At 43.5% G+C, this 24,732-nt stretch overlaps 1 protein-coding gene across 4 annotated transcripts in view; it reads right to left on the bottom strand.

Moving 5' to 3' along the window:
• LOC122540028 (corticotropin-releasing factor receptor 1-like) overlaps positions 1–24,732 on the bottom strand; it is a 345,294-nt gene that overhangs the window by 214,663 nt on the left and 105,899 nt on the right. For all 4 annotated transcript variants that reach the window (XM_043675338.1, XM_043675340.1, XM_043675337.1 and 1 more), the window contains one exon: positions 17,322–17,441. In XM_043675338.1, the coding sequence (XP_043531273.1) occupies positions 17,322–17,441 (120 nt within the window). The remainder of the gene's footprint in view (positions 1–17,321; positions 17,442–24,732) is intronic.

The following is a 24,732-nucleotide window of genomic DNA, read 5'->3' on the forward strand; positions in this document are numbered from 1 at the left end:
ACTGACCACAAGACGCCTCTGGAACTGGTGACTGGTGCCCAGGACCCTATCAGGACTTACCTCTTGGTGCAGTAGACTTTCTTCATCCACGTCCAGCATCGACTAGGCACAGCCAAGAAACATGGAAGACATGCTGGACTTCAGGTAAGACTGAAACTTTGGCTTTTCAAGTCCCTCCTCCTCACCTATTCCTGGTAATGTCTAAGCTATTGAAAACTAGATGTACAAACTTCAATCTACATTCTCCTTCCATCTACATCTTACAACTACAGGGTTTCAGTTCACTGAATGGACTGGTCAGCATCCTCCAGCGAGGCAGGGGGCGGTAGGTACTGCATCCTCAGAAACACCTCCTGGTACTCAGACGTGGCAATCCTGATGAGTTACTGATCCCTGGACCTGGAATATCTTACCGTAAAGTGCCGTCCCTACAATGTGTTGTACATCCGCTTTCCTGACAGCTCTCAGCATCCCACCCCATGTGGAAGTGAAGAATGCACTGGATGAAGGAAAAACATGATACAAAACAGTCTTGTGACAGAATACCCTGTGGCAGTATGGTTGCTCAGTGGTTAGCACTGCTGCCTCATGGCACCACAGACTTGGGTTCGATTTCAGCCTCAGGCTGTGTGTAGTTTGTACATTCTTCCTATGTCTGTGTGGGTTTCCTCCCACAGCTCAAAGCAGGTTAGGTGGATTGGCCATGGGAAATGCAGGGTCATTGGGATAGGGAAGATGTTAGGACTGGGTGGGATGCATTTCTGAGGAGCGGTGTGGACTCAAAGGGCTGAATGCCCTACATCCACACTGTAGGGATTCCATGAGATCTTGTTCATCATAGCTGGTGACTTCAACCAAGAACATGCTGCCAAAATACCACCAACACGTCGCCTGTCCCACCAGAGGTCCGAACATCCTTGGCCCTTGATATACAACTAAAGATGCCTATTGCTCCATTTCCCGTCTGCATTCTGGAAAACCAAATCACACTGTGTTCTTCCTCCTGCCTTACAAGCAGAAACTGAAGCACGAGGATCTAGTACAGAAAGTGTTGGTCTAAGCCAACAAAAGGGCTTCAAAAGGGACTGCTTAGTGGACTTGTCCATACTCAAGAACTCAGTGGCCAATCTAAACAAGTATGCCACTACTGTCACAAATACTGTCACTGGGGCACAAGAGTTGGTCAACAATGTCTGAGGCTAGGAGGTGCAATACAAACTGGTGGTGGAAGGTTGATTGCCAGAGCATACTAATCCTGTAAGTCTGTGTCCTGCACAGTGCATAGCAGTGGGTAATATTGTTTCACTTATAAAGGTCTCATAAAAGGTGGGTTTTGCAGACCCTCCCTCACAGGTCAAAACACATACCACATGCACTCAGGATGCAGTTGAAGCTATTTCATCCCATTGCACATTTTCAATTTCCAACACAATAGAAGATTGGAGTGAGTACTCCTCAGGGCAAAAGTGAGGACTACAGATGCTGGAGATTAGAGTTGAGAGTATGGTGCTGGAGAAGCACAGCAGGTCAGGCAGCATCTGAGGAGCAGGAAAATTGACGTTTTGGGCAAAAGCCCTTTATCAGGAATGAGACTGGGAACCTTGAGGGTGGAGAAATAAATGGGAGGAGGTGGGGCTAGTGGAAAGGTAGCTGAGAGTGCAACAGGCAGTGATAGGTCGGAGGGGAGGGTGGAGTGGATAGGTGGGAAGGAAGATGGACAGATGGGACAGGTCATGAGGGTGGTGCTGAGTTGGAAGTTTGGAACTGGCGGTAAAGTGGGGGAGGGGAAATTAGGAAATTGGTGAAATCCACATTGATACCATGGGTTTGGAGGGTCCTCAGGCGTTCTTCCTCCAGGCATCGGGTGGTAAGGGAGTGGCGATGGAGGAGGACCAGCACCTGCTTGTCCTCAGTGGAGTGGGAGGGGTAGCGGTGTTGAGGTGTTTGGCCATGGGGCAGTGGGGTTGGTTGGTACATGAGATGTTCTCTGAAGCGCTCTGCTTGTCTCCCCAATGTAGAGGGGATCGGGAGCAATGGATACAATAAATGACATGTGTGGAAGTGCAGGTGAAACTTTGATGGGTGTGGAAGGCTCTTTGGGGGCCTTGGATGGAGGTGAGAGAGGATGTGTGGGCGCAGGCTTTGCAATTTCTGCAGTGGTGGCAGGGGAACGTGCTGGGAGGGGAGGGTGGGTCTTGCGGGGGGGACATGGACTTGACGAGGTAGTTGTGGAGGGAACGGACTTTACAGAAAGCGGATCAGATGGGGGGGAAACATACCTCTGGGGTGTAAGGTTCATTTGTAGATAACGGAAATGTAGATAATGCGCTGGCAGACTGCAAGCTGGTTTGAAGTGTGTCTGCTTCAACACCAAAAGTATCCGAAATAAGGTAGGTGAGCTTGCATTATGGATAGGTACCTGGGACTTCTATGTTGTGGCCATTTCAGAGACATGGATAGTGCAGGGTGAGGAATGGATATTGCAGGTTCCAGGGTTTAGATCTTTCATTAAAAACAGGCAAGGCGGTAAAAGAGGGGGAGGTTTGGCCTTGTTAGTCAAGGATAGTATAACAGTGGTTGAAAGAACTTTTGACGAGGACTCATCTACTGAGGTAATGTGGGCTGAGGATAGAAACAGGAGAGGAGAGGTCATACTGCTACGAGTTTTTTACAGGCCTCCGCAGAGTTCCAGGGAGGTGGAAGAGAGGATTAGCAAAATTATTCTGAGTAGGAGTGAAAGAAACATCGGATGGATCAGTTTTTGTCCAATGTGTACAGGAGGATTTCCTGACTCAGTATAATGAAGGGCTGACAAGAGGGGAGGCCACACTGGATCCGGTGCTTGATAATGAACCAGGTCAAGTGTTTGATTTAGTTGTAGGTGAGCACTTTGGAGAGAGTGACCATAATTCAGTTACATTTAGTTTAGCAATGGAAAGTACATGCCACAGGTCAAGAGTTATTGATGGGGCAAGGGCAATTATAATGCGATTAGGCAAGAATTACGATGCACAGAATGGGGTAGCAAAATGCAGGGGATGCAGATAATGGAAATATGGAGCTGGTTTAAGGAACAGATAATGCGTGTCCTTGATAGGTATGTCCCTATCAGGCAGGAAGAAAGTGATAAGGTAAGGGAACCGTGGTTTACAACAGAAATTGCATCTCTTGTGAAGCGGAAGAAGGAGTCTTATGTGTTGATGAGGCAAGGTGGTTCAGATGAGGTGATGGAGAGTTACAGATCAGCTAGGAAGGATTTAAAGAGAGAGTTAAGAAGAGCAAAGAGAGGACACAAGCAGTCTTTTGCAAATAGAATAAAGGAGAACCCTAAAGCTTTCTATAGGTATGTGAGGAATAAAAGGATGACGAGGGTAGGAAAACGGCCAGTCAAAGACAAAAGTGGGAAGTTGAGTGTGGACCCTGTGGAGATCGGAGAGGTGCTAAAATGAACATTTCTCATTGGTTTTCACTCCGGAAAAGGAGAATATTGTAGAGGAGAAGAATGAGATACGAGATATTAGATGACAAAGGATCGAGGTTAGTTATGAACAGGTGTTATCAATTTGAGAAGGAGTGAAAGTAGACAAGTCCCCTGGGCCAGATGGGATTTATCTGAGAATTCTCTAGGAATCTAGGGAGGAGATAGCAGAGCCTTAGGCTTTGATATTTGAGTCGTCATTGTCTACAGGTTTAGTACCAGAGGACTGGAGGATTGCAAATGTTTTGCCCTTGTTCAAAAAGGGCAGTCGAGATGACCCAGGTAATTATAGACCAGTGAGCCTTACTTCTGTTGTTGGAAAGGTATCGGAAAGGGTTATAAGAGATAAGATTTAATAATCATCTAGCAAGCAACAATTTGATTTCAGATAGTTAACATGGTTTCGTCAAGGGCAGGTCGTGTCTCACAAACCTCATTGAGTTTTTTGAGAAGGTGACCAAGCATGTAGATGAGGGTAGGGCAGTTGATGTAGTATACATGGACTTTAGTAAAGCCTTTGATAATATTCCACGTGGTAGGCTGTTGGAGAAAATACAGAGGCATGGGATTGAGGGTGATTTAGCAGTTTGGATTAGAAACTGGCTTTCTGAAAGAAGGCAGCGAGTGGTGGTTGATGGAAAATATTCAGCCTGGAGTCCGGTTACTAGTGGTGTGCCACAAGGATCTGTTTTAGGATCACAGCTGTTTGTCATTTTTATAAATGACTTAGACGCAGGCATAGGTGGATGGATTAGTAAATTTTCAGATGACACTAAAGTCAGTGGAGTAGTGGACAGTTTGGAAGAATGTTACAGGTTGCAGGGGGACTTGGGCTGAGAGGTGGCAAATGGAGTTCAATGCAGCTAAATGTGAGGTGATGCACTTTGGGAAGAATAACAGGAAGGCAGAGTACTGCGTCAATGGAAAGATTTTTGGTAGTGTGGATGTGCAGAGGGATCTTGGAGTCCATGTACATAGATCCCAGAAAGTTGTTACCCAGGTGGATAGTGGTGTGAAGAAGGCGCACGGTTTGTTAGGTCTCATTGATAGAGGGATTGGGTACTGGAGCCGCAATATCACGCTGCAACTATACAAAACACTAGTGCGGCCACACCTGGAATATTGTGTACAGTTCTGGTCGCCCCACTACAGGAAGGATGTGGAAGCATTGGAAAAGGTGCAGAGGAGATTTATCAAGATGTTGCCTGGTCTGGAGAGAAGGTCTTATGAGGATAGGCTGAGAGACATTGGAAAGAAGAAGGCTCAGAGGGGATTTGATAGAGACATACAAGCTGATCAGAGGATTAGATAGAGTAGACAGTGAAATTATTTTTCCTGGGATGATGACATCAGCTTGTACAAGGGGGCATAACTACAAATTGAGGGGTGATAGATTTAAGACTTGAGGGGTGATAGATTTAAGACAGATGTCAGAGACAGGATCTTTACTCAGAGAGTGGTAGGGGTATGGAACACCCTACCACCAATGTAGTCAACTCAGCCATATTAGGGAGATTTAAACAATCCTTAGATAAGCACATGGATGATGATGGGATAGTGTAGGGGTTGAGCTGAGAATAGTTTACAGGTCGGCGCAACATTGAGGGCCGAAGCACCTGTTCTGCGCTGTATTGTTCTATGTTCGATGTTCTAACACATCTATAGGGGCATTCACTTTTTCCCACCCCCTGGCACAAGCTGACCATGCCAAATGTCCCCCACCACCTCCTCACGACCCCACCAAAAGCCAGGCAACACCTGACCATGGAAAAACACTCCACTGCATGACTCTTCATGCACATGCTACTGTTCTCTTCATAACTGTCAGTCCTCCCTGCCCCAGCTTGCAGGCCCCATCCTGAAGAATATTTTGCCAAGTCTCCTTCCTAGTGCAGTGGTGCCCCTTGTCCCCACCTCCTATCTCCCAGGTATCTGTGGATTGAGCCAATGGATTGACTGTGGCACAGCCCCTTGAGCAACCAAACTGAGAGTCCCAGAAATGACCACATCCCTGGGTTGGTGACTGTGTAAGTCCTATCCTCTAGACTGGCCACAAATGGAATCACAGGACTGAATGACCCACTCCTTGGACTGCAGAGACACAAACCCTTCACCAAGAATATGCTTCGTGGACCCTGGCCAAGGCCACTATCCTGGCAATGATAATAGGAGGCTTCCCTTAACTTACTGTGCCAGGATAGTGGCTCCAATGAACCTCAATGAGGATAACCTCCCTAAGACTTCGAACTCTGACTGCCTGCACACTGCATAATATTTATTGCATTAGCTGCTGGTACATGCTGGTACATATTCAAATCTTTTGAATGAAGACAGCTGACCAGCATATCCTGCCTTAATTGACATGGTATGGCATGGAAAGACAAAATGGCATGAGCATGAAGCAAGGTGCTAAATGAGTGACCACAGAGAAATACTGAGCTGGGGCCTGGTCCAATCCATATGTACGTTATCCCTGCTGTAACCTTTTGATGCAGACTGTACCAGTGACCAGCAATGCAAGTCTGATACTTCTTGAGTGTCCTGCAAGTGCATCAGCGATGTTGTGAAGGGTTGGCAAAGCCTAGATGCCAATGTCTCGAGACAAAAGGTGCATACTGCTGGAGCGCACAGATCATATCCTGAGGAGCTATTCGGTTGTATGGCAACATGGAGGTCCTTTGGAGTATGCAGTGAGCTGAATTCACCAGGTACCTGCTCTGATTTTGATGTTGAATTTGCTAATATCTAGCCTGTTTATACATTTTGTAAGATAAGATATGAATGAAGCGGCTTTGGCTGTTAATAAAACTTTTATTAAAACCTAAGCCCCCTTGACTAGAGATTCACTGCTCTCTGTTAAGAAACTTGCCATGTCACCAGTGAAAGCAGTAAAGATGGCAAAGTTGAGTTTAGCCAGATGTACCTCCAATTCTATCACCACACCCATGTTACTCAGACCCTTATGAGGTTATGCCCAACATTTTCAGTAGACAAATGTATCTTACTGTTTCTGCCCTCAGTGTGTAATCAAATTGAATAGTGGTTCACTGTGAGGTATCAACCTGAAATTCCTGAGAGAATATTTAATGAGACATGCAAGGAGGAGACTTAGTGCATCACATTAGGGATAAAGAATATCTTCATATCACACATTGGTTGCCTAGTAACAGGATGAACCACTGACAAACAAGGAACAAAGAAGCCTATTAATTGCTTGTTAACCTAATTGAAAGCCTTGTAATTATAAATGTTTACATCAATCAACAGTGTGAAACTGAACAGTGATTTCAGAACTTAAACTGCATAAAGACATTCAATTATGTTGTCTACACAACCATCTGCTGGTAGCAGCTGATAAGTTAAGAAAAATCCTATTATTAATCATGATGCCAATACCAAAACCAAGATTGAAAATACTTGTGACTCCACAAACAAAACCAGAGTCAATAAACTAAGATCATTAATAAAACAATGTAACCAATTACATTAACATCACTAACAATTCTAGCATCACCACCAAACCAATGTCTTCAATCAGAAGTACATCACCAATAAGAATCAGATATGGTGCAGAGGCTATGGTGCAGGTCCATCATGTCTGCACTGCCTCTTCAAACGAACTCATTACTCACTGCCATTCACCTGCTTTTTCCTCCATATCCCTGCATATTTTATCTCTCCAAGTAATCATTCCAGTGTCATCATGAATGCCTCAATTGAACCTGCCCGCATGACATTTCCAGGCAGTTCATTCCATACTCGATTGACTCACTGTATGAAAGAGGTGTTTTCTCACATCACCTTTGCTCCTTTTGCACATAACTTTGAAATCTATGCCCTCTTATTCCTGTTCCTCTTCCAAGTGGGAAAAGGTTCTCCCTATCTACTCTAGCCAGCGTGCTCATGTTTTTGGTAACCTCTATCAAATCTCCTGTAAGCCTTCTATATTCTAAGGAGAATCTTTCAAACTTCTTCAATCTATTCCCATAACTAAAATTTCTCATTCCTGAAACATTGTCAGAAAATCCTGTTGCACTCTCTCCAATGCATGTTTCCGAAAATGTGACACCCACAATTGTACATAATACAACTGAGGTGTAACAAGTGTTTTGTACAAATCCAACATTATCTCTTTGCTGTTGTATCATAGAATCCCAACAGTGTGGAAATAGGCCATTTGGCCCAACAAATCCACACCGACCCTCCGAAGAGTAACACACCCAGACCCGTTCCCCAACCCTATTACTCTACATTTATCCCTGACCCACACATCCCTGAATACTATGGGCAATTTAGCATGACCAATTCGCCTAACCTGCACATATTTGGATTGTGGGAGGAAACCGGAACCACCCGGAGGAAACCCAAGCAGACATGGGGAGAATGTGAAAACTCTACACAGTCACCTGAGGATGGATTTGATCCTGGGTTCCTGGCAGTGACAGGTGTGTTGCACTTTATACTTCTATTAATAAAGTTCAGGACATTGTATTTTTTAGATTAAATTACTTACAGTGTGGAAACAGGCCCTTCGGCTCAACAAGTCCACACCGACCCTCTGAAGAGCAACCCACCCAGACCCATTCCCCTACATTTACCCTTTCACCTAACACTATGGGCAATTTAGCATGGCCAATTCACCTAACGTGCACATCTTTGGACTGTGGGAGGAAACCGGAGCACCCCCATACAGACACGGGGGGAATGTGCAAATTCCACACGAGGCGGGATATGAACGCGGGTCTCTGGCGCTGTGAGGCAGCAGTGCTGACCACTGTGCCACCGTGCCACCCAAATACTCTTTATAAATTGCTCTACTTGTCTCACCACCTTCAATGGTCTGTGCACATATACACCCAGTTGCCTCTGCTACTGCATTTCTTGTTTAAAATAGGGGGTACAATTCTATTGATTTTCAATGATCTTCCCAACAAAGTGCATTACTTCATATTTCTCTGCATTGAACATCATCTGACACCTCTTGTCCATTCCAACAACTTCTCAACATTTTCTTGGGGGTTCCATACTTTCCTCTGACAGTTACAATTCTAATTTAGCATCATCTGCAAACTTTGAAGTGGTTCTCTGCACATTAAGATTGAGATCATTAATATAAAGTTAAAAATCACACAACACCAGGTTATAGTCCAACAGGTTTAATTGGAAGCACACTAGCTTTCAGAGCATTGCTCCTTCATCAGTTGGTAGTGGAGAGCTCAATCCTAACACAGAGAATTTATAGCAAAAATTTACAGTGTGATGTAACTGGAATCAAACCTGGGACCCTAGTGCTGTGAGGCAGCAGTGCTAACCACTGAGCCACCACACCACCCATAGGACTATAGTTCATCAAACTTAACAAATTCTAAAGGACATAATTACCAGGAAATGTTGGTGGCAGAGTGTGAGAGAATCATATGAGGGAAAAATGTTCTTAACCTTCTCTTCACCTACCTGTCACAAGTAAAGATATCCACAATCACAATGAGTGACATTATCACTGTACCACCTAGATAGATATAGAACAAAGTGAACCGTTCAAAAGTGAAATATTGCTAAGAGACAAGAGGTTAAAGATTCCAGTCTTGCACCCATCAGGACTAGAATGCAAGGAACTAATTTGTAAAAAAGGTACACCAACTTATCTTGCATGAGAAGAGGGTGCTGATTGGTTGGGCCATTATTAGCATAAGGTTGAGCAATAACCTTATCTGAGACCAGGCAGTTAGACTGTGGGCAAGGTGTGATCTCTTCTGCACTCTCACGACAAAGTCTTTCAGATCTTTTTCTTTTAAACCTATGTGGTACACTGTCTGCACAAGATAATTTTGACTACATGACACACAGTTCGATGTTAATACATATACAACCAGGGAAGGAGATAAAAGAGGAGGGGTGTCCAAATATTGATCAGGCAATCAATTTAAAGCAATAAAGAGGAATGACATCTTAGAAGGGTCCTCAAATGAAGCCACATGAATAGAATTTAAAAACCAAAAAAGAAGGAATTACTGGTCCTTGGGCCCATAACAGTTCAAACAAAATAGAAGAGCAGACATACAGACAAATTTCAGGGAAACGTAAAAGTAATAGAGTAGTGATAATAGGGGATTTCACCTTCCCCAACATTAATTGAGATGACACAGTATGAAAGGATTAGAAGCAAAATTCTTAAAATGTACCCAGTAGAGCTTTTTAAAACAGTACGTGGAAGGCCCTGGAACAGAATCCAATTTTAGGTAAAGAAGCTGGGCAGTTGATTGAAGTATTAGTGGGGGAGCATTTTGCAGACAGTGAGGTTCAAGATTGTTATGATAAAGGACCGAAGTCAAGATTCTGAACTGGGGGAAGGCTGATTTTAATCAGATCAGATATGATTTGGCCACAGTGGACTGGGAGATGAAACTTTCAGTTAAATCTGCCTCAGAACAGTAAATCTGCATTCAAGAAAGAAACAAAAAAAAGAGTACAGGGCCAAAGTGTTCCATTAAAGGGAAAGGGTGGGTGAAGTAACAACTTTGTGCCAAACATGAGCCAAATGATACTAATCTCTTCTGCATGCCCTTTGTCTATATCCTTCCATTCCTTGCATAACGTGCTAATCTAAAAAGTCTCTTAAGTGCCCCTATCATATCTGCCTCCAATACTGTCCTTGGCAGTATACTCCAGGTACCTATCACTAAAAAATGTGTCTCTCACATCTCCTTTGAACTTTACCCCCTCACCTTTAAATGAATGTTGCTCAGTATTACGCATTTCAATTCAGGCTTGATGGTCAAAATCTTTCTTCCCCTATCTATGCATCTCAATTTTATAAACTGCTATCAAGTCTCCCCTCAGCTTCCGCTGCTCCAGAGAAAACAACCTGAGTTTTCCTACTGTCTCTTTATAGCTCATAGTCTCTAATCCAGGCAGCATCCTGGTTAACCTCTTCTGCACCCTCTCCAAAGATTCCACATCCTTCCTGTAATGTGGCAAAGGGAATTGAATGCAGTACTATAAATGTGGCCTAACCAAAATCTTATAAAGGTGCAACATGACATCCTGATTCTTGAATTCCATTCCCCAATAAAGGCAGGAATGCCATATATCTTTTTTACCATCCAATCTACTTACTGGCCACTTTCAGAGAGTTAAAGACTTGAACTCCAAAATCCCTTTGTACATCAATGCTGTTCAGGGTCCTGCCATTAACTATATACTTTTCCTTAACATTTGATCTCCCAAAGTGTAGCACATGACACTTACCTGGATTAAATGCCATCTGCCACTTCTCCGCCCAAATCTGAAACAGATACCTATCCCACTATATCCTTTCATAATCTATACTATCCAAAACCCCACCGATCATTGTATCATCTAGCCCACCCATCTACATTTTCATCCCAGTCATTCATACGTATCAGCATCAGCAGAGGTACCAGTACACATCCCTGTGGAACACCATTAGTCATGGACCTCCAGCTAGAAAAACACCCTTCCGCACCTATCTTCTGCATTCGATGGGCAAGCCAATTCTGACTCCAATCAGCCAAGTCACCGTGGATCCCATGCATCTTAATCTTCTGGATGAGCCCTTGTTGAAAGCCTTACTAATATTGATGTAGACAACATCCACTGCTCTACCCTCTATCACAGACTCGAAAAATTCAGTCAAATTCAGCCCCACAAAAAGCCATGCTGACTCCCTAATTAGGCCATGTTTTTCCAAATGTGTATAAATCCTTTCCCCAAGAATTCTCTCTAATAACTTCCCAAGCACCGAAGAGACTCACCTGTCTATAGTTTCCTGGATTATGCATATTTATCTTCTTGAACAGAGGAACAACATTAGCTACTCATCAGTCCTCCCGGACTTCTCCAGTGGCTAGTGAGGATACAAAGGCCTCCTTTGTCCTTGAGTGGTCCTACTGTCCCCTTAATTATCTTATTTTTAAATGTATGTCTAGATTGACTTGGGATTCTCCTTAACCCTACTTGCCGAGGTCATTTCATAGGAGAAAGTGAGGACTGCAGATGCTGGAGATCAGAGCTTAAAAATGTGTTGCTGGAAAAGCGCAGCATCAAAGGAGCAGGAGAATCAATGTTTTTGGGATTCCTGAACAAGGGCTTATGCCCGAAACGTCGATTCTTCTGCTCCTTTGATGCTGCCTGACCTGCTGCGCTTTTCCAGCAACACATTTTTGAGGTCATTTCATAGCCCTTTCTAGCTTTCCTAATTCCCTGCTTGAGTTCTTTCCGGCTTCCTTTATATCCCTCACAGAAGCCCTGTCCGATCTTACCATCCTAAACCTCATATATGCTTTTTCCCTTTGGACTAAGTTCATAGCCTCCCTCATTATCCAAGGGTGTGTTATCTTCTATCCTGGTCCTTCCTCCTTACTGGAACATGCTAGTCTGGTACTCTAATCAGCAAGTATTTAAATAACTCCCACGTCAAATATGGAGTTGCCTGACAACGGCTCCTCCCAATTAGCACACTCTAGCCCCTGCCTAATACTGACATAATTTACCTTCCCAATTTAGTACCTTTCCCAAAGCCCTGACTTATTTTCATTCATAGCTATTTGAAAACCTAAGGAGTTGTGATCACGGTTTCCAAAATGTTCTCCTACTGAAAGGCCTGTCACCTGGCCAAGTTCACTAGCCAATGCAAAAGTCCAGTATGGCCACTCTCTTGTCAGATTATCCACATACTGTTTCAAGAAACCCTCTTAGATGCATTTAAATTCTGCCCCGTCTAAGCTGCTTGCTCTAAGGGAGTTCCCCCACTATGATAAACCTGTATTACATTGTTCCATAATCCACCTACATATCTGTTCCTCAATATCTCAGTGTCTGTTGGGGGTGCTATCTTATTATCCTATCAGTGATTGCATCCATCTTATTTTTGAGTACTACCCATATTGTGTCAATAGATGAGTCCTCCAGTATGTCCTGAGCGCAGATGTGACATTCTCCCTGATTAGTAATGCAACCCCTTACCTCTTTTACCTTCCTCTTCATCTCATCTAAAACAACAAAACTCTGGAACATTGAGCAGCCAGTCCTGTCCCTCTTTCAGCCAAGTCTCTAATAGCCATAACCTCATAGCACCATGTACTGATCCAGACTCTAAGCTCATCTGCCTTATCGACAATACTCTTTGCATTGAAATAAACACACGTCAGCCCATAGGTACTATTGTGTTCATTTACCTGTCTCTGCCTGTCCTTCCTTTCTGATTTATTGCTCCTAACACACACTTTCACCTGAATCCCTCCACTTGCTGACTTGCTGCTCTGGTTCCCAGAGGAGAAAGTGAGGTCTGCAGATGCTGGAGATCAAAGTTGAAACTTTATTGCTGGAACAGCACAGCAGGTCAGGCAGCATCCAGGGAACAGGAGATTCGACGTTTCGGGCACAGGCCCTTCTTCAGGAATCATTCCTGAAGAAGGGCCTGTGCCCGAAACGTCGAATCTCCTGTTCCCTGGATGCTGCCTGACCTGCTGTGCTGTTCCAGCAATAAAGTTTCAGCTCTGGTTCCCAGCCCCTGCCACTCGAGTCTAAACCCTCCTGAATAGCACGGGCAAACTCTCTGTGAGGATCTTGGTTCACCTCCTGTTTAGGTGCAACCCATCCTTTTTGTGCAGATCACTCCTGCCCCAGAAGAGGCCCCAATTTTCAAAGAACCTGAAACACTGGCCCCTGCACCAGCTCCTTAGCCGCACAGTCATCCCTCCTATCTTTCTATTCCTTGCCTCATTAGCATGTGGCACTGGTACTAACCCAGAGATTATTATCCTCCAGGTGTTGCTTATCAGCATCTTTCCTAATTCCCTGTAATCACTTCACAGGACCTCATCCCTCTTTCCGCCTACATCATTGGTACCAATCGATCTCTGGCTCCTCACCTTCTGCCGAAGAATTTCCCGCAACCGCTCAGAGGTTTCCTTGACCGTGGCACCAGGAAGGCATCACACCATCCTGGAGTTTTGAACGTGGTCACACAAACACCTGTCTGTACCCCTGACCAGTGAGCCTCCTCGCCCTAATCACTCACTTGGACTTTGCCTGAATCTGCTCTACAGCACAGCCAGTTACGGTGCCACAGACACGGCTGCTGCTGTTATACTCCCCTGAGAGATTATCTTCCCCAGCAGTAGAGTGGTGATTGAGAAAATGTTTCCACTAGTAGGAGAGATTAGATCCCACGAGCAAAGTCTCAGAGTGAAAGGATGACCCTTTAGAACTGAGGCAAGGAGGAATTTCTTCAGCCAGGGAATGGTGAATCCCTGAACCGCATTGCCACAGGAGACTGTGGAGGCCAGGTTATTCAGTATATTTAAGATAAAAATAGAGACATATTTGATGCAACTGAATAAGACTGGAGTTTATGGAAAAGCCCTTGGGGAGGACTGGTTCAGGTGAGGCTAGATTTGAGGGAAGAACTTTGAATGCGTGCTAATTGCAATTTTGGCATTAAGGAAAGCAGTATCCCAAGATCTGAGAGCAATCAGTCATTGAGTAGTCTATGATGGAGAACCTCTTAAGAGGGAGTTTCAAGGTCAGATCAGCAAATGTAAGAATTACAATTCCTTTTGAGGGTTAATAAGATTCAAAGCCAGCATGGTGGCTCAGTGGTTAGCATTGCTGCCTCACAGCACAAGGGACCCGGGTTTGATTCCAGCCCCAGACTGTGTGGACTTTGCACATTCTCCCGTGTCTGTGTGGGTTTCCTCCGGTGCTCCAGTTTCCTCCCACAATCCAAAGATGTGCAGGTTAGGTGAATTGGCCATGCTAAATTGCCTATAGTGTTCAGGGATGTGTAGGTTAGGTGCATTAGTCAGGGATAAATGTGGAGTAACATGGTAGGGGAATAGGTCTGAGTGGGATACTCTTCACAGAGCCGGTATGGACTTGTTGATCTGAAGGTGAATCCACAAATTCACCACCCTCTGGCTGAAGAAATTCCTCTTCGTTCCCACACTGTAGGTATTCTGGAAAGCTAAGAGGAATTGCTGTGAAACCTGTGGGATCTGTTTCATTTGCACTCGTAATTTGATCTTCTCAATGGGTTGTTCAATCACAGCCTATTATCTATATTTGCTGATATTAACTCTGAGTGTTAGAAATAAGACGAACATGGACTAGAAAGTGCATTACTGCTCTCATGTTGTCTGGCAATATTTATTATTCTTTGATCAAAATCGTGGAACCTCACAATGTGCCTTCTTTTAAAAGAAGGCTTCCGATCCCTAGCCAGATCTCAAACACAAATTTGATAGTCTAGTGTCAGATTGTAATAGTTTCCTCAGTGTTGGTGAGTGCATTGCAATACAATACACAGGGGAATTGTGGTGATGAGGATAAATAACGATTTAAATCTGCTCAACTGAGAAGCAAGAAAATAGAAGGAGATTCAGTCACTTTAACACAACCCAAGATTCATGTGCAAACCAACCATCTCTGGGGCACATAGATCACATAACTGACATAACACAAGCAATGAAATTAGTGTCCCACAGAAACACACCATGTAGCTATCCCTTTAGCTATTCAGGCAAAGTATGATCAGACCAAACCAGCCTATATATGTAAATCTCAAAGCAGCACCCAACATTATATGGGACTCTGCAATTGGAGAACATTTGCTAAACGATCCCACCAATGAGTTACACAGACAACAAACTTAGAATTGTCAGTTGATAATACATGGAGCCCATTCTTTGCAGGCAAGAACACATCCACACATTATGTCCATTTCAACTCAACAAAATAGGTGACAGCATTCTTTGATTAATTTCTCAGGGCAATGTCATGCCAATCAAAATGAACTTGCCTGGCTGAAAAGCTGAAACTGTCAGTCATCATCTAATTCAGATTTTCTATGGCAATGCTGTCCAACACTTACCAATCAGAACTCACTTGATCAATCAAAAATCTCCTCTGAAATTATAAATGTGATTTTTCCCTTTACATTAGTATTTCTTGCAAAATGAAAAAGCGTTAAAAAGTCTTTTTACAGCAATAATAAAATCAACAGCAATCAACTGAGTAAAATAATCACCTGAAAACATTAACAGGCGTATTTTATCAAAAGTAATAAAGGAATCACAAGTATCTTATTTAAGCTCAAAAGCTCCTTTAGGAACATTATGAGTGCCAACTTATAGTCGTTAGAAAAATTCTGACCCACCATTACACATACCTGGCATGGTCACCATTGGTGTCCCTGCCCAGAGTACATCCATTCCTGTCGTGTGTCCATTACAGAGTGGAGTGTCTAAACAGACATCAGCCATCTGTCCCCACCTCACATGCTCCTCCTTTGGGGCAACAGGTGAAAAAATAATACGGTTGGCAGATAGTCCCTTGCTCTGGGCATACTGCTGAATATTAGGTTCTCCCACAGCAGGGGATCGAAGTAGCCACAGCACACTATTAGAAACCCGCTTGAGGATACTGGCCCGCGTTTGCGGCACAGTGGCACAGTGGTTAGCACTGCTGCTTCACAGTGCCAGAGACCCGGGTTCAATTCCCACCTCAGGCACACTCCCTGTGTGGAGTTTGCACATTCTCCCCATGTCTGCGTGGGTTTCCTCCAGGTGCTCCGGTTTCCTCCCACAATCCAAAAAATGTGCAGGTTAGTTGAATTGGCCATGCTAAATTGCTCATAGTGTCAGGTGAAGGGGTAAATGTAGGGGAATGGGTTTCGGTGGGTTGCCCGAAACATAGATTCGCCTGCTCCTTGGATGCTGCCTAACCTGCTGCGCTTTTCCAACAACACATTTTCAGCTCTGATCTCCAGCATCTACAGTCCTCACTTTCTCCTGGGTGGGTTGCGCTTCGGCGGGTCAGTGTGGACTTGTTGAGCCGAAGGGCCTGTTTCCACACTGTAAGTAATCTAATCTAATCTAAAGGAAATCCAAGATTCAGTATGATCATAGTTGAATTGTGGCAGACCCATAAGACAATAAGACATAGGAACAGAATGAGGCCATTTAGCCCATTCTGCCGTTTGATTATGGTTGATATATGTTTATCAACCCCAATTTATTGCCTTTTCCCCATAACTTGTGAGCCCTTACTAAGCATGAACATCTCTGTCTCTATCTTAAATGCACAAAATGACCTGGTCTCCACAGCCTGCTGTGGCAATGAGTTCCACAGATTCACCACCCTCTGGCTGAAGAAATTCCTCCTTGTCTTAGTTCGAAAGGGTCATCCTTTCACTGTAGGCTTTGCCCTTGGAATCCTCTACTGGTGGAAGCATCTTGAACTACCACACTAAATTACAATGAAATATTGATGCTTGCAGATTTGTTGCAAGCCCCTCATAGCTTTTTCCAAACTTAAGCGAGTGACTTTCCCATGTTTACATCTTCCAAGGACTTCTTCATGTCCAGACTCCAACACATTGTATCTATCAATTCCTTGAAACTCTTCCAGAGTTTAAACTGCACAGTGCCATCTGAATGCTCTTGATTCTGCACTGGATACAGCACTCAAGTCTAAATAGGTGTGTGTCTGGAATAGGTGTGTGTCTGGAATGGGTGTGTGTGGGGGGCGTTGCAGTTGGTGGTTGAGGTGGTGGGTGAGAAAGCAGGAAATGTCTATTGACTTGGATAATCAGCCATGATCATAAGGAATAGTGGAGCAGGAGTGAATGTCCTACTCCTGCACCTATTTCTTGTTTCTGTATTTCAGTGTCATCGAATTGTCTTGAGCTACCAGTTTACAATGTTACAATAAGCCCCTTCCTTATGTGGGGCAGAATTGAATATTGTAATTCCTGGAACTTCCTTTTCCATCAATAAGATCACAGAACTGCTGCAAATGGATCTCACGGTGATGTACTTACTTGTTGTGTTGTACTGGATGCCATTGAAGTATTCTGGACAGGGTCTTGTCACAAGTTGCCCAACTGGGCTTTTGTGCCAACATGTTCCAATCAGGTCTGTGGATGAATTGCAATAGGGTCCTGAAAAATAAACATCAATTGATATTATAAATATTCTGACATTTAATTAAATCACAAATGTATCAATTTAATAAGATGGCCTCTTTAATATATTTTGTCAATTCTTTACCCGATTTTTACACCATTATTGGTTTAGGCGAGACTCTTCCCAATGGATCTGGTTCAAGATTGCTTTATGCACTTAATACTTAAAACCACCAATAGGATCAGGCTTTCTTTGTTCACCAAAATTACATCCAGAAGCAAGAACTAAAGTTCAAAAGAGATATACTAGAATGGGACCAGAGATTTTTTATTTATTCACCCAACAGTACTGGCTGGACCACATTTATTGTCTATCTCTTGTTGTTACCCTTGAAAAAGTGGTAATGAGATGATTCTTGAACTGTCGCAATCTATATGCTGTTGGTAGGTACACAATGTTTTGGAGGGAGATAGCTCCATGCTTTTTGAACCAGGGACACTGAAGGAACAGTTCAATATTTCCAAGTCAGAATGGGAACTGGCATGGACAGAAATATACACATCTAGCTGCTGTCCTTGTCCTTTGACATAGTAATAGTCTTAAGTTTGGAAGATGCTGCCTATGGAGCATTGATGAATTTCTTCAGTATACCTTTTACACACATACACTGCTGCTTCTGAATGTTGGTAGTGGAAGAAGTGGATGTTTGTGGATATGGTGCCAATCAAGCTGGCTGCTTTAGTCAGGATGGCATCATTGTTTGAGCGTTGTCAGAGTCGCACTCATCCAGGCAGTGGGCAGAGTTTCATCACATTCCTGACTTGTGTTATGTAGTTGGTGGAAGGTTTTGGGGAGTCAGATGGCATGCTACTTGCTGTAGTATTTCCAACCTCCGAACAGCTCTTGTAATCACTGTATTTATGCGGCTTGACCAACTCAGTTTCTGGGTAATGGTAACCCTTTCCTCTAATGCTGGTAGTGGAAAAATCGGTGATGGGAATACCATTGAAAGTCAAGGGATAATGGTTGGATTGTGTCTTATTGGAAATGGTCATTGCCAAGCACTTGTGTAACGTGCAAGCATGCTACTTGCCCAAACCTGGATATTGTCGAGGTCTTGCTTTGTGTGAACAACTGCTCCATTGTCTGAAGAATTACAAGTACTGCTGAGCATTATAAGTGCATCAAACATTGCCACTTCTGGCCATATGGAGGAAGGAAGGTCAGTGATGAAGCAGCTGAAAATGGTTGGGCCCAGGACACTGTCCTGAGGAACTTCTGCAGAGACATCCTGGAGCTGAAATGATTGACCTCCACCAACACAGCCATCTTTCTATTTGCCAGGTATGACTCCAACCAGCAGAGAGTTGCCCTGATTCCCATTGACTCCAGTTTTGTTAGGGGTCCTTAACGCCACACTGGGACAATCACATCTAACTTGTTATTTACATGAATGGTTTGGAGGCAAATGTAGAAGGCATTACTAGTGAGTGCGCAGATGGCATGAAAATTGGTGGCATCACCATCAAAAGGAAGGCTTGTCCAAAAGCTAAGAGCTCATGTGATCCAAGGCAAGTTGGCAAACTGAATCCAACATTGGCTTGAAAATGGGAGGCGAAGGGCAATAAAGGGTTGTTTATTTAATTGGAAGGTTGTAACCAGCAGTGTACCACAAGGATCAGTGCTGGTAACATTGCAGTTGGTTCTGTACATTAACAATTTGGATGTGAATGTAGAAGGTATCATTACCATATATACTTGTGTAAAAGTTGAACTTTTTAGACGATTTTTGAAGGTTCAATTTATTACACGGACACTAGTTTTGAGGGGCTGAAATTCACGCTGCAGTTCAAAATATTATCAAAAGTCGATTTGATCACTCAACTAATCCTGGGTAAAGAAGAAAAACACAATGCATTACAGCTAAAAGCAAGGGAAACAACAATGGTAATAAATGTTATTTATACATCCTGGTACAAAAATTTAACATGGAGCAATTGAGGGCTGCAGATGCTGGGGTGTCAGTGTCGAATGTGTGGCACTGCTAAAGCACAGCGGGTCAGGCAGCATCTAAGGAGCAGGAGAATTGCTATTTTGGGCATACGCCCTTCATAAGGAATGCAGCTTGTGAGCCTGTCTGAGATGGTCCAGGTGAACTTAAGGTTGGGATGGAATGTGTTAGTGAAATTGATGAATTCTTCAACCTCCTTGTGGAAGCACAAGGTGGCACCGAAGAGATTGAATGGTTCACCATTTCCACCAACACATTCCACACCGATCTTAAGTTAACCTGGAACAACTTGGACACCTCCCTCCCCTTCCTGGACCTCTCCATCTCCATCAATGGTGACTGACTCAACACGGACATCTTCTACAAACCCACCAACTCCCACAGTGACCTGGGCTACACCTCCTCCCACCCTGCCTCCTGTAAAAATGCTATCCCTAATTCCCAATTCCTCTGCCTCTGCCGTATCTGCACCCAGGAGGACCAGTTCCACCAGAGAACACACCAGATGTCCCTCTTCTTCAAAGACCACAATTTCCCCTCCCATGTGGTCAATGATGCCCTCCAGCGCATCTCATCCACCTCCCGCACTTCTGCCCTCAAATCTCACCCCTCCAACTGCAACAAGTACAGAAACCCCCAGTCTTCACCTTCCACCCACCAACCTCTGGATACAACACATCATCCTCCGTCATTTCTGCCACCTACAAACAGACCCCACCACCAGAGATATATTTCCCTCCCCCACCCTGATATGTTTTCTGTAAAGACCAATTCCTCTGTGACTCTCTTGACAGGTCCACACCCCCCACCAACCACCATCCCCTCCCACCGCAAGAATTGCAAACCCTGTGCCCACACCTCCCCCTTCACCTCCATCATTGTCCCAAAGGAGCCTTGCACATCAATCAGAGATTTACCTGCATTTCCATGCGTCAACTGTATTTGTTGCTACCGATGCAGTTTCATCTATATTGGGGACTGCATCGGGAGCAACGAGTACAGGAAATTATGTGTGGAGCTGCAGGTAAATCTCTTGCTGAATGTTTCAGAGAACATTTCCAGGACACACGCATGAAGCAACCCCACCACCCCGTGGCCGAACACTTTAACTCCCTCTCCCACTCCGGCAAGGGCATGCAAGTCCTGGGCCTCCTCCACTGCCACTCCCTTACTATCTGACGCCTGAAGGAATAACACCTCGTTTTCCACCTCGGGACCCTTCAACCCCATGGCATCAATGTGGATTTCACCAGTTTCCTCATTTTCCCTCCCCGCACCTTACCCCGGATCCAACCTTCCAATTTGTCACCACCCTCATGACCTGTCCTACCTATCCTTCTTCCTTCCCACCTATGTGCTCCACCCTTCTCTCTGACGTTTCACCATTACTCCACCTTCATCTACCTATCACACTCTCAGCTACAATCTCGCCAGCCCTAACCCACTCCCATTTATTTCTCAATCCTCTTGGCTCACAGCATCATTTCTGATGAAGGGCTTATGCCCGAAACGTCGATTCTCCTCAGATGCTGTCTGACTGGCTGTGTTTTTTGAACACCACACTCACGACTCAAAAATTTAACATGTCAAGGATTCATTGAAATCCTGCAAAATCACACTGTTCAACATCGTCATGATCTGGTATAATGGCAAACTTGAAACATTTACTAAATTCTGAATGTGTAAGTGTTATGAACTTTCCCACCAAAATTCCTCCATTTCCCTCCCATTTACTATCATACGTTATGAACCTCAGCAACATTAACGAATTTGTCAAAGAATTAAAGATCTATGTAGCTAATATCTCACTTTTATTCAGATATAACGGCACAAATAAAATGATTAACTTTTTAATGATATTAACTTTTGGATGTATCGTGAGTGAAGTGCGATAAATACTGATAGACTTAGTACCAGTCTGAATAATAAATGAATGAATGAAAACATGCTGTAGCTGGCTGGCCGGCTAAAGAGTGATGTGTACAGTTACCGGTATGAATGGACAAATGTGATTTCGTTTCAGTGGGTTAATGGGAACACGCAGTTACCTTTGTCAGAGGTTTATAATGCAATATAGTAGGGTCAACTTTTACATGAGATATATGGAAAATACAAGAATTTTTGGCCAAAAGTAAAGGGTCGACTTTTACATGAGATCGACTTTTACATGAGTATATACGGTAGTAAGTTTACAGCTCTCACAAAAACTGGTGTTGTTGATAATGAGGAGGACGGTCTCAGGCTGCAGTCTGATATTGATCAGCTGGTAAATTGGGCAGAAGAATGGCAGATGGAATTTGATCCTGATAAGGGCAAGGTGATGTATGTTTGAAGGTCTAATAATGGAAGGACAAGTGAATGTTGCAAATCGGAGCTTGCCTCCATTCGGCAGGGCATAGAATATAGGAATAAGGAAGTCTTGTTACAACTTTACAAAATAGTGGTTAGGCCACGGACGGAACACTGTGCAGCTCTGGTCACTACATTATCAGAAGAACATGAGAGAATAAGAGAAAATTCATCAGGATCTTGTCTGGGATGAAAGTCTCAGGTTATGAGGAAAAGCTCTTTGTTTTCATTGGAGCAAAGAAGGCTGGGGAAAGTGGTATCTAATCGAGGCATACAAAATTTGAGATGTACAGAGTCGAGTAGGCCAGAAGAATTTCTTTTCTATGCCAGTTGCAGCTAAGACCACAGGGCATAAGACTTTTTTTTAAGTTTAAAGTGAAGAGCAAGTGATTTGCAGGGACTCAGAGCAATGTCTTTTTCACCCAGCATATGCTAGAAATACAGAATATGCTGCCTGAAAGGGTGGTAAAAGCAAGTCTCTCGCAACACATAAGAATCATCTGAATGAATATTTAAAATGCTAGGGCATAGTAGGCTATGCACCAAGTTGAGGTAAAAGGGATTAGCTTGGGGGTTTGTTGATCAGCATGGACAGTTGGTCGAAGGAAATGTTTCTACACTGTCTCATTCTGACTTGATTTCAAGGGCAGTCAGTTCTAGAATTTAACTCTTGTCAATACTTCAAAGGATGTGATGAAGTCAGGAGCTGATTGGCCCTGGCAGAACTCAAACTGGGTGTCAGTGAGCAGGTTATTGATGACACATGCCCCTTGATAACACTGTTGCCAACACCTTTGATCACTTTACTGATGATCAAGAGTAGTCAAAAGAGATGATAGTTAACCAGGTTTGATTTGTTCAACTTTGCGCGTACTGGACATATCTGGGCAATTTTCCACATTGCTTGGTAGATGCCAGTGTTGTAGCTGTACTGGACAGGCATGTGGCAAGTTCTACAGAACAAGTCTTGAGTGCTTTTGCCGGAATGTTTTCCTCTAGCTGAGGTACGACAGACATTTGTGCTGCTTGTTGCTCTTGCAGTTACAGATTGTCACCACCTGTTGTACAGTAATGTCATTGATCAAGTATTCTAGAGTCCCAGGCTAATCCTCTGGGGATAAAGGTTCAATTCATACCAGGGCAGATGGTGAAATTTATATTTTAGTGAAAATCTGAAATTAAAATGCTAGATTAAAAGCTAATGCGGGTGGGATCCTAGAGAGGATGTTCAGCAGGGGGAATGTGAATGACTAAAATAAGAAGAGACAACAAGTGAATCAGGAAGACATAGACATTATAGGTCAGAAAAGGCACGGCTTGGAAAGGTTTGGCAAGGTTTGATCATATTTACTTTATTGCTAGGAGTCTGACAAACAAGGCAGAGGACTAGAGGGCACAAACTAGAACATGACGTCATTACTGTCTGAGACATGGTTGAGAGAGGGGCAGAATTGGAAGCTCACTATTCCAGGGCACAGGGTTTTCAGGGGAGATAAAAGGAGGTAAAAGATAAGGAAGTGTCACAATATTGGTCAGAGAATCCACTACAGCAGTAAGGAGTTAGATGGTTCCTCAAATGAAATTGTCTGAGAACTTAAAAACCAAAATGGAACAATCAGATTGCTGTGAGTGTATTCTTGGCCTAACACTCTGAGAGAAAGAGAAGAGCAGATAGGTTGGCAAATGTCAGAGAAGTGTAAAAGTAGTTTGTGGTTGTAGTTGGGGATTTCAATGTCCCCAGTATTAACTGGATTAGCCTTTGTGTGAAAGGAGCAGAATTCTTAAAATTTATCCAGGAGAGTTTAAGTCGGTACACACGGAGGGAGTGTAACTGGACTTAATTTTAGTGAACAAAGCTAGGCAAATGGTTGAAGAACTGATGTTTAAACTGGGGGAAGGCAGATTTTAATAAAATCAGATATACTCTGGCCAGTGTGGACTAGGACCAGATACTTTCAGGTAAATCTGTCTCAGAACAGTGGGACAATTCAAGAAGGAATAAAGAAGAGTACATGGCCAACATGTTCCAATAAAGGATGGCACCCTCAAATCCTGAGAACCCTGGATATTGAGTGGTATATAGCTTTTAATAAAGAGAAAAGGAAAGCTTACGACAGACATTGAGGACTCAAAATAAATACCCTAGTGAAGTACTGAATGTGCAAGAAAGAATTTAAGGGATTAGATTAGCAGAGCAAAAAGGGAGTATGAAAGGATACAGGCAGGTAAAATAAAAGGAAAATCCCAAGTTATTTTATAGGTATGTGTAAAGTAAGACAGGATCAGAGGAAAAACGGTAGACTCCATTAAGGATAACAGTGGTAATTTATACATGGAGCCAGGGGATGTAGCTTGGATCCTAAATGAATACATTGTGTCAATGTTCACAAGTGAGAGAGAGGATATGGATACAGAAAAATCAGGGAGAAGGTCTGTAATACAAAATTGAAGAAATTAGCACTGACAGAAAGAAGGTTCTGTATGGTCTGGCGGGCTTAAAATCTCCAGCACCAGATGAAATGTATCCTAGGTTGAGTGAGGCAAGAGAGGAGATAGCAGATGTTCTTGCAAAAGTTTTCAATTTATCTCCAGCCAGAGGAGAGACATTACAGGACTGGAGGACAGCCAATGCGGCACTGTTATTTGAGAAGGGAGTGCATGACAAACCAGGAAATGGTAGACCAGACAGTCTAATCACAGTGGCAGGGAAACTACTGGAAGCAATGCTGAGGGACAGAATTAATCAGTTTTTAGAGGGACAGGGATTAATCAAGAACAGTCAGTATGGTTTTGTTAAGGGGAAGTTATGTTAGACCAACTTGATTGAATTTTTAGAAGAGGTGACCAGTTGTGGAGATGTGGGCAGTACTTTGATGTAGTCTGCTTGAAATTCAGTTTTTGATAAGATCTTGCATGGATACAAGGAAATTTGGTAAATTGGATCCATAATTGGCTGAATGACAGGA

This window comes from Chiloscyllium plagiosum, chromosome 33 (genome assembly GCF_004010195.1).
Source record: "Chiloscyllium plagiosum isolate BGI_BamShark_2017 chromosome 33, ASM401019v2, whole genome shotgun sequence".
Taxonomy (NCBI): domain Eukaryota; kingdom Metazoa; phylum Chordata; class Chondrichthyes; order Orectolobiformes; family Hemiscylliidae; genus Chiloscyllium; species Chiloscyllium plagiosum.